The sequence below is a fragment of the Carya illinoinensis genome, chromosome 8 (assembly GCF_018687715.1).
Source record: "Carya illinoinensis cultivar Pawnee chromosome 8, C.illinoinensisPawnee_v1, whole genome shotgun sequence".
In the NCBI taxonomy this organism is placed as follows: Eukaryota; Viridiplantae; Streptophyta; class Magnoliopsida; order Fagales; family Juglandaceae; genus Carya; species Carya illinoinensis.
Genome location: NC_056759.1, coordinates 12,568,278 through 12,578,899, shown reverse-complemented (window position 1 = coordinate 12,578,899; position 10,622 = coordinate 12,568,278). Strand labels below are relative to the sequence as shown.

The 10,622-nt window shown below is 35.0% G+C and overlaps 2 protein-coding genes across 2 annotated transcripts; one reads left to right on the top strand and one right to left on the bottom strand.

Annotated features, from left to right (window-relative positions):
* The first annotated feature begins 1,858 nt into the window (after positions 1 to 1,858).
* On the top strand, positions 1,859 to 4,820 carry LOC122274415. Its single transcript, XM_043083456.1, has 4 exons — positions 1,859 to 1,927; positions 2,667 to 3,012; positions 4,391 to 4,512; positions 4,591 to 4,820. The coding sequence occupies exons 1-4, from the start codon at positions 1,859 to 1,861 to the stop codon at positions 4,705 to 4,707; spliced, it is 654 nt and encodes a 217-aa protein (XP_042939390.1). The 3' UTR covers positions 4,708 to 4,820.
* A 1,135-nt stretch (positions 4,821 to 5,955) lies between these two features.
* On the bottom strand, positions 5,956 to 9,224 carry LOC122318939 (probable E3 ubiquitin-protein ligase BAH1-like 1). Its single transcript, XM_043136706.1, has 6 exons — positions 8,812 to 9,224; positions 7,738 to 7,982; positions 7,374 to 7,628; positions 6,704 to 6,841; positions 6,423 to 6,481; positions 5,956 to 6,316 (listed from the first exon to the last, which is right to left on the bottom strand). Exons 1-6 carry the CDS (start codon positions 8,987 to 8,989, stop codon positions 6,211 to 6,213), a joined length of 981 nt encoding a protein of 326 aa, XP_042992640.1. The 5' UTR covers positions 8,990 to 9,224; the 3' UTR covers positions 5,956 to 6,210.
* Positions 9,225 to 10,622: the final 1,398 nt, after the last annotated feature.

Sequence of the window (10,622 nt, the reverse complement as noted above, 5' to 3'; positions counted from 1 at the left end):
GCTCAAGAAACAATAGTATCGTTTGGGATTAAAATTGCATATGCTTTTATATAAACAATACTGTATAAATCTAAAAAAAAAATTAAGGTTTCGGATTGGAAACCTAATTTAGGGTTTCAATCAATGAAACCCCTAGATTGAAATCCCTAAATCAATTTAGAGTTTCTGAAATAATTAAAATTACAAAAAAAAAAAAAAATCAAACAAAATGGAATCAATCACAATCACAGATTCACAGCTACAAAACAGTGAATACACATGCACAATCCATGAATTCATAGCACACAAGTCACAAATTCCCATCCTCTATCTCCAATTCAACCCATCTTTCCTCTAATCTTCGATCAAAACTCAAAAAAAAAAAAAAATAGAGAAAATGTTGCGGAGTGACTTACCTCTACGACGACGAGAGTGGAACTACGAAGTTCGAGTACCGTGTGTCAGGCGTCATGCGAGAGAGAAGAGAGAACAAGAGTGAGAGAGAGAGAGGAAAGAACGAGCTTGGGGGAGAGTGCGGCTGAGAGAGACAGAGAGTGAGAGGAGAGTGTTCGAGAAGCAGAAGGGGAAGGGGACGATGCCCGTTGCCGGGGGGGGGGGGGGTGGTAAGTTTAAACACCTAATGAAACGGCGCCGTTTTGTAATGGACAAAACAGTGCTGTTTCATCTCTAAATTGTATTTATTATATCATTATATAATATTATATATATATTAAAACGGAGCGGAGTCACGGCCCCTCCGTCCCCCACCTCTGCTGGGGGACTCACAAATGAGGGACGGGGGATACCCTGCCCCACATATGTGGGGGCGGGCCGAACGGGGCAAATCAGCGAGTTGCGGGGCCCTACTGCCTACCCCTAGTAGAATGATGCTTTCTTAAAAAAGTCATGCTTAAATTGGGCTTTAATGTAGAATAGGTGGCTTTCGTGTTATCTTGCATGAATTCAATTTTATATAAAGTTCTATTAAATGATATTCGTACTTCTTCTTTTGGTGCATCAAAAGGGTCGCGACAAGGGGATCCGTTATCCCCTAGTTATTTGTGTTATACGTTGAAGCTTTGTCTTTGTTAATTAAAGATGCTAAATGGAGACGATTGATTAAAGGTGTTAAGGTTTGTAATGGTGCACCATTTATTAGTCACATATTTTTTGCTAATGATAGTTTGTTGTTTTTTCAAGCTACAAAGGTTGAAAACGAGGGCTTACTACAGATTTTACGCACCTATAAATATGCTTCAGGATAACAACTAATGTAGAGAAAACAGAGTTGTTGATTAGTAGAAATGTGAGATAGGAGGAAGTCAATAATATTAAAGTGATTTGGGATGTAAAATCTATCCAACATCATGATAAGTGCTTGGGTCTTCTTCTGTCATTTATTGGTAGCAACATAAATGCTACTTTTAGGAAGCTGAAGACACGGATTTGGAATAAGTTGCAAAGTTAGAAGAGAAGTTACTTTTACAGACTAGTATGGAAATTCTAATCAAGGTAGTTGTGTAGGCATTACCTACTTATACAATAAGTTATTTTCAATTATCTAAATCTTTTTACAAGGAATTGGAGAAGATGCTTGCTCGGTTTTAGTGGGGTCAAAGTGGTATAGAGTGGAAGATGCATTGGGTGAGTTGGGACAAGGTCTGTTCCTCGAAATTAAAATGTGGTATGAGTTTTAAAAACTTAGAAATACCTTTTTTTTTTAAAAAAAAAAAAAATAGAAATACTTAATCTATCATTATTAGCAAAGCAAGAATGGGGCTTATGCATGATTCTTATTCTTTATTTTTTCGAGTTTTTAAGGTAAAGTATTTCCCTCATACTACTTTTCTAAAGGCAACTTTGGGCAACAATCCTTCCTATGTCTGGAGCAAAAGTTTTTCCACTAAGAAACCTCTCTATCAGGGGTGTATTTGGAAAGTTGGGAGAGGTAATTCCATTAATATTTGGTACGATAAGTGGCTCCCAACAAATTTGTTATCTTATTTTCCAGAATCAAATTCTACAAGAGGATTCGATTGTTAATGCCTTGTTTGATAATGCTTCTAGTACTTGGAATAAGACCCTAATCCATATTGTTTCCCCCCATTTGTTGCTAACCAGATAACAAATATTCCTTTAATTTTGAGGCTTGATGATCAGTTAGTGTGTGGTGGGAATAAAAGTAATATGTATTCCGTGATAGGATATCACTATGCTCTTAATTTGATGACCAAGGATAATAGAGCTGAAAATTCTGATTTTTGGCTAAGGTTGTGGGCTTTGAAACTACCAAATAAAGTGAATAATTTCACATGACGAGCATGTACCAATAGTTTTCCCACCAAGTTGGATCTATTACGAAGAGGTATTTTACCTGTTGCGACTTGTGGTCGTCGTTGTAAGCTGGAAGATGAGAGTTGCGGTCATGTTATTTAGGGATGTATACATTCTCGACATGTATGGGAATCTAGATATTCTTTGAGTTTTAGTCTTTGCAAGTTCATAGGGAGTTTCAGAAATTGTTATGGACATCAATGGACATCGCTAATTCTATGTTCCACATCTTATCACTATTTAGTGGGGTATTAAGATTGTTGATGATTGTATTATGTTGTATGAGAAATAATTTAGCCACGATAAAATTACAAAAAAAACCCTGTCTCCCTGCTCGAGTCTTCTCGTCGTAGCCAGAGAAGCCAGAGGGTGGAGAGAGAGATGTGGGAGGGTCACGAAGAAGATACAAGAAGTCGAAACTGAAGGTGAGGGTGGGCCTACCAAGGAAAAACCCTAACGTATGCAAGCCGGCGTTCTCCCTTCCTCCGAAGCTCCGCTCCTTGCTTCCGCAAGACCCCAACTGGGACGGCAAGGCCAGCGTCATCCAAAATTACAAGTCCTTCGGCGTCGTATCCAATCCCAACTATCTCGGCGTCCGATCCCGCACCTCTCACATCATCGAAACCGAATCTCTCCAGGTCCCCCACCCGTCCCTTGAACCCGAAGCCGCCCCCACGGACTACGACCCTATCGCCTCTGGTAGCGACTTCGATCTTTACTTTTAATATCTCTTTTGTATACATTTTAATATCTCTTTTGATCTTTACTGCGCTTTTTTCTCTGGGTGCCTACTTTTTTATCATTGGCTTTTGCTTGGCTTTGTGATGAAATTCCCCCACTCTCAGGGAGTTTTTATTGGACAATTAGAATGCAAAGGTTTTAGTATCCCAATTTTACTGAGAATTATGCTTCATTTCCCTGTTCGCGGAAGTGACAGATAAATATTAGACAATGACTTCAATCAATCGTCAAGATATGTAACCATGAATTAGATGGCTTTTTCCCGGGGTTTATTTCCAATAAGATGTTAGCTTTAGGGATGCAAGCGTTATTTGGTATTTTATAGTTTTCTTTGAACAATATATATGTTCTTTTAAATCATTACTAGAAAGATTTCCTGTTCTAAGTCAAGGTGTGGAGAAAGTTTAACTAGTAGATAGATTTGGATTACCATATTGAAGCCGTGACAGTAATAATTGCAGAGATCAATATTTTCTAAATCCCGTTTACATATGATCACAGCTTACGATGATACATCTAGCTGAATTTATGTGTGTCTACACATTACATGGTCTTACCAATTAATTATTACGACAGGAGGAGTTTTTAACCATGGCGGCCTTACCCCACATATGTTTCAGGCAGTATTGAAACAGAATTTGCTGTTCTAACTTCTAAATAAAATTGGTTATGCTTCCAAAAACAAATCCTGAGAACCTATAAGCCCATGCTTCAACTAAATATTGGTCATGAAAGTTTTAGATTTTAAAGAAACGATTTTTAATTCAGCCACTATTCTTCATCTGGTTACCAGAATATAAAAGAACTTCATTTCTTGCAAGCCTAAATGGTTTCGAAGAAGCAGAAAAAATCCCTTCTGTCTGCTTAAAAAAATGTAACCCTCACCAATCACTCACTAACTATTGTAGAGCACTGCCTACTATATAGTGAAATAATAAAGTGTGCATGTGAACTCTTGATACCAAAAGCTCAAGAATATCTCCGATTATGTTATATAAGCTTTATGACCACTCTCCAATAGGGGGGGATTTGATGAATCACATTTACACATGTACACACCAAGAATCTACGCCTCAGAGTTGCCTTTCTCAATGTGGGCGACTCTCTTTTAGAGGTCCATTGGTCAAGATTGTTTAACAATTTTTAATTGTTTATTTTTTCAATATTGGTGGTTAGATGTTTTTTACAGTGTACACGTAAAAAATGTACAGGTCTCTATTTATTGAACTCCCATTGTATTCAAGTGTTCTCTGAAACTGAAAGGACTTGATGCATCTGAACATTCTTTTATAATGAATCAATGATTGATTCCATGACTTCTCTTTTGGCCAACTAGATTTGAAATCAGCACTGGGAAAGCAGCGAAGTGATGGAAAATCTGCACCACCACAACCATTGACCGCAATGCAGCGTCTTCATATTGGCCAGTTGATTGAGAAATATGGAGATGATTATGAGGTAAGATAATTTTTGAACCTTAAAATTTGTGAATTTGGTTCTTTCCATGATCCGTAATTTATTTTTATTGTGGCGCAGAGAATGTTCATGGATACAAAGCTAAATTCCACGCAACATTCAGTTGCATCTCTGGAGAAACTTTGTAAAAGGTATCACATGCATAAAGATAGGAATCCCATAATGGTTTCCAGTTGACAATAGCTTTATTTGGAGCTGCGATGCCTTTTGAACCTTTGGAACTAAGTATGTTATTCCAGGCCTCAATTTGTTGTAGGATGATTTTACTGATAAAAAAAAAAGTTGTGTAATGATTCATGCATATTTATTATCCTCAAGTTGGTCTGTGTTTTAACTGCATGGAAGCCAGCTAGCCTTGAATGTTTTGATAAAATGGAATAGGTGGCATCATCTTTTTGATGATTCAAATCATACCAGTGCATGAGAGTTTGGAATTCTCAGCAACCTGTATTTTGAAACCAAACACAAGTGGGTTTGATAAAAGCCGTGTTGAAAACGCTCATGCGCAGGTAACGGGGCTGCGCATGAGCGTTTTTATTCTCGGTAATGTGGAAGTGCTCCCAATACACTGGATGCCACAACTTTGAACTCCAATGACTGCATGACCGTACTTGGTTTGGCCTAGTAATTACTTCTGAAAATATTGTCGGCATTTTTGGGTGTAATGACAGAAAATACTAGTCAAGGAAACATTACTTATGAGTCAACAAAACAGAATGTGATACGAGAGTTAATTCTATTTTCAGTTGATGGGTGGAATACACTATCTACATGTAAACATTTTATTATATGTATTATCCACGTGGACTTATAAATAGAATTTTTATTTAACATAAACTTGGAAAACAGCTTTTAAGACCTCTCAATGAACAGTATAATCCCCCAAGCGTAGGCTAATTACAAAACACACCGATCGTGCTAGATAAAAGAATCAAAATAGAAATATTTTTAAGATAATTCATGTGATAGAATTGCACCTCACAAATGTATTTTAGGCTTGGATGGTGTAAGTATTTCATCTCATCTTATTTCATTTTATCATTACAATTTTTTTAAATTCACGTGTAAAATATAATAAATAATTTAACTATTTTCAAATCTCAAATAATAATAATATTAAAAATAATATTTTAATAATATTTTATTCAACTATCAATTTTTACGTAAAACTATTTTATTTTATGTTAGTGTGCCAACAAACAAGTATAAAAATAGAATTTTTTAGAAAAAAATATGTTGAGTATCAACCAAACAAGAAAGAAAGCATTTGCAATATTATTTTCAAAGTCCGAACCAAGCAATAGGGCATGTGTTTTGGTTTGTAGTTTTTCTTTATAAAGTATTCCATGTTGAGACAAACGTAGTTGAGACACTATGTTGAGCATTGTTTTTTCCTGTGTCTCGTGAACCACACATCCCATTTGGTTAAGCAAAGACCATCTGAAACCATTCCAATAAAATCAAATATTATAACAACAATCTATTTACACATTTTACAAGAAACATAAGAAGATCAAAGGCGTCTATAATTTCTCGGACTCCTTCCTGTTTGTCTGGAATAAGGGGACGAGCAAGAAAGAAAATGATCATGTCATCATATTATAAAAATCACTTGTGAACGGGGAATGGAAGGCTGTTAAGTAGCTGATCCACACTCTCTTCCCATCTAGCCCTGCCTAATTAGACACCCATAAACGCCCGACAATGATTCTCCCAGTGCTCTTTTGTTTGTCGAATCCTCTCTGCTCTTTCTGACTGAAGCTGCTCCTCCCAGTATTCACTGCAGCTGTTCAAATATGCGTGTTTTGAGTAAGGAACTTATGTTTTCTTTTTGTTAATTCCAATTTTCTATGTTTTCTTAAGCCATAAAGTTTGACTTAATAAAGGCATACCTGCGGCTTAACAGAATATTAAGTTCGTCCAAATGTACAGCACCTTCATAAACTCCAGCCTGAAAATCAACAGAAAAGTTGTTATTTTTATTGCACTTCTGGCCGCGAAGTTAATCAAGGTTTATGTAATGCTATTTGTTCTGTTCTAATATTTCTTTTTCTGGTGAATGAAAGAACTACTCGTATATTTTGCAGCATGTAACACTGCAACATCATCATCAAAAAAGAGAGTGAGAGGCCAATACCAATACATGAAATTGAAAGATACATCGGCAACTTACTTCTCGGCAAAGAGGGCATTTGGCGTTAGGCTTTGCTGTCTTTAGTCCGTCGACAATGTTCACTGCTGCAGCTGAGCAAGCGCACACGAAGCAGAATATATGGCCACAAGTGAGGGAAACCACATCAAAGACTGTATCCTGTCACCCAAAAAGAAAACAAAACTATAATTGAAGGGCTTCAATGAAGCACCTCATAAAGACATAGTAACGTTCCTCCACAAAGTCAATAATCTTCAATGTTCTTGAGATAGCAGGCAGAGACCTTTGCTGATCCTTAAAATCTGAAGCCTTTTTTAAGGTTTTATACTGATCAAATATTAGTCTTGAAGACTATTGCAGAGAGTTTAATCCAGAGACACAATATGTAAGCTTGACTTCTAAGAATTGGCCATATGCAAGGTCTAGATTGAAACTAGAAACCAGAGTGGGTCTAAGCAATTTCATGGTCATTATTTTTTTCTTTTCAGAAGAACCTAAATACATCTTTCAGTGTTGAAAGAGGATGTTTTATATTATTATACCTCGTACTTGCACAAGGATGTCTTGCAATGCATATCCACAAACCTAGACATTCTATTGACCCTTCAATTTAGTTCGGTTGACCTAAGTAATGCCAAGTCCCCTAATATGCAGGACATGGTCCTTAGCAAAATGAAAGCTGAAAACTTACCAAGCATATTGAACAAGTCAAGTCGATATCAACTTTGACAGAATCAAAAAGCTCACAATTAAGTGATGGTTTGCCATCATTGAATGTGAGGTCACAGCCCTCAAACAATGCCAGTGCCCTGCTAGTTTCCACTTTGTTTTTCCTTAAATTGATGTGGAAAGCCATGAGCTCACAGAGCCAGGGACTCTGAAGAATTTCAATATGCATGCTTTGCGCTTGTGATTTGAATGCCTGACCTTGCTTAGAGTAATGAATCTGACCAAAAAATGCTAATATTCAAGTAAATCCATCGAGAACAACCAAAGAAATAAAGAATAATCAAATCCTAAACTTAATATGCATTTCAAATAGTGGGCTGATATACCTTATCATATTTCTTCAGAATTTTTCTAATTGCAATGGCGTTGATCAGTGCATAAGTAACAAGGTCCTTTCCTTCTTGGATTAAGGTACCATGGTTGTTTTGTAGCTTGCCTTTGAACCAGATTAAGTACCTCCGAAAGTCAGAAGCAAGATTTAGCTCAAGCAATTTCTGCGCACGCTCATTGAAGCAACCTACTACTGCAGACATTTCCTTGAGAAGAGAAGGAAAGAAGGTTCCATCGCAGACTACACATATCCAACGCAGAACAACAGAAACGTGTTATGTACTTGAGATCTTGAAATCCAGATCAGTATTAGTCTCCCAAAATGATATAAAACAGAAGCATTCAGCCTATCATTGTACTTGGCTCAATGCTTTCAGTAAAAATTAAAAAAGATCACCAAGTTTCAATTAAAAAAAAAAAAGGGCTAACGCGAGAGAGTATATGGTGACTACAGACGAAGGGAAATTATCAGAATGTAATATGTTAAAGGTGGATAAAGCCAAATAACTAGTTTTCGCTACATATATGTTTTCGAGGCTGAAGTTTCCCTGTCTCGTCCACTGCAGTCGTTACTAGTTCTGGTAATGCGGTTCCAAAATATCGATTAGCTTCAGAATATTAGCTTAACAAAGAAAAATTTAAGTATCAATCTTGGTATTAAGATTTGAAAAGATACAGAAGGGTAAGGGAAAAAAAGAAGAAGCTAACAAGTAACAAAACATGAGCCACAGAGAGATCGTGAAGAAGACCTTGAAGACGCATCAAATAGAACAAAGAATCATTATTACCTTGGAATTAAAAAAAAAAAAAAAACAGCGAAAGAATTATTCTCTGCAGTATTTCAGATAGAAAAAATGGCAACAAATAATACATGTAAAATTCCTTAAAAAATAGATAAGGAAGAGAACTTTACCACCTTTATAAAAATCCAACAGATTAGCCAAAAAAAATCAATCTAGATAAGGGAAAAGAGCAAGAACCCAGATAGAGTGGGTGAAAAATGAAATCCAAATAGCTATGAAACATTTTTAAAAAATGTATGTAAGACTGCTTTTTTCCCTTCAAATTACCAGGGCAATGGTCAGGGCATGTTTGGTTGTCATGGACACCATTAATCCCGTTCTCAGACTGGAGATCGCTCCGGCACTTCTTCAATATCTTCTTTAGCTGCTTCAAGCCGAGCCAAGGTATTTTTTCCTTTTGGCCTTGCATGTAGATGTACTCCTGATACTTTTTGCAAAACTTCATCTTTCGCCAAAAGAAAACTGTAAAACTTTCCCTTGCTTTCTTCAAGATTCTATTTTGATAAGAGACATATACCCAACAAATATGAATGGGGGAATCCGTTTGTTTTTGTCTCGTGCTCAGCCGGCTCAGATGCGTTTCTCGCTGTATCTCCGGGACGTGAGCGGTTTGGACTCTGGAACTGATCAGAGGGAACGCATTTAAAAGACGAGAGAATCCAAGAGAAAAAGTCAATTTATCGGAAATTCCACCGTAACTTAAGCTCTTAACCAATTTTTTTTTTACCAAATAGTAAGAGCACTCAAATATTGAAATAAAAATCTGTATCTAAAATAGGAAAAATAGGTTTTTATAATGTACTTTAAAAAATAAGGTAAAGAAAATCTATGTCATTTTATTTTTTTTGTATATTAATTATATAATATTTTTTTAATATATTTATTCATTTTAATTATTTTTTCTAATTATCAGAGATATACAATATCATACAATTATGTCCTATTTTAGATTGAGCCAAATTACAGGCCAAACTAAAATTGAAATTGATTCAAAATATTAAAAAAAAAATTATAGTATGAGAATATTTCATTTTTAATAATTATAAAAAATCATTCTCAAGATATTCATATTTTAAGAAGTGACAACTTACAATTGTAAAAGAATATTCTTAGACATATTCGGAGAACATTTGCAATAATTTTTAAAGAATATTCTCAAGATATTCTTAAATATATTACGAAAATATTTAATTTTGTAATTGTAAAAGAACATTCTCAACATTTACTTCAGTATGTTATAAAAATATACTTTGCTTGGGATTAATATAAGCAATATATATATATATATATATATATTTTCTGGTTTCACAAAACGGCAGAATTGTTTCACATCATTGTAAACTTTTTTTTTTAATACGTTTTAATAAATTGATGACTATGTTAACTTTTTTTAAAAAAATAAAAAAGATAATAAAATGCAAAATTTAATAATTCAAGAGTTCTGCTATATACACTCATTTTTACGTATTCCTTATATACTCTCCTGATTTGATTTGCTAAAACAGTGATTTTATATTAAAAAAATGATGCAGCCAATCACATTAATAGAGTGAGTAAAATAGTATACAAAAATGACTGGACATAGAGTTTTTATTTGAAGAAATGATATTTACAAACTTAAAGTATATAAGTTCTGTGTACTCACTTGAAAAAATTGAGTAAATATAGAATTCATATGAAAAACTTAATGTATTTTAAATTCTGATGCCCTCGGATACTTACCATTTGAGTGTAAGAAGGATCATGCTAATTAACTTTCTATTAATTTGAAATGACATCAAACATGAAGGATCAAGACATAAACCAAATATTGCTTTGGTTCCTAAGAGTAATTTCCCTGTGTCAGTACATGAGTATAGGCCAATTACTTTTTGTAATATTTTGTACAAACTAATAGCTAAAACATTGGCAAATAGACTTAAGAAAGTTTTATGTCATATTATTTCTAGCTATCAAAGTGCCTTCGTGCTAGGAAGATCTATTACAGATAATGTGATGATAGCTTTCAAGCTATTGCATTCTATGAAGCAAAGGTAGAGGGGATTAGTTGGAAGCTTGGCTTTGAATCTTGATATGTT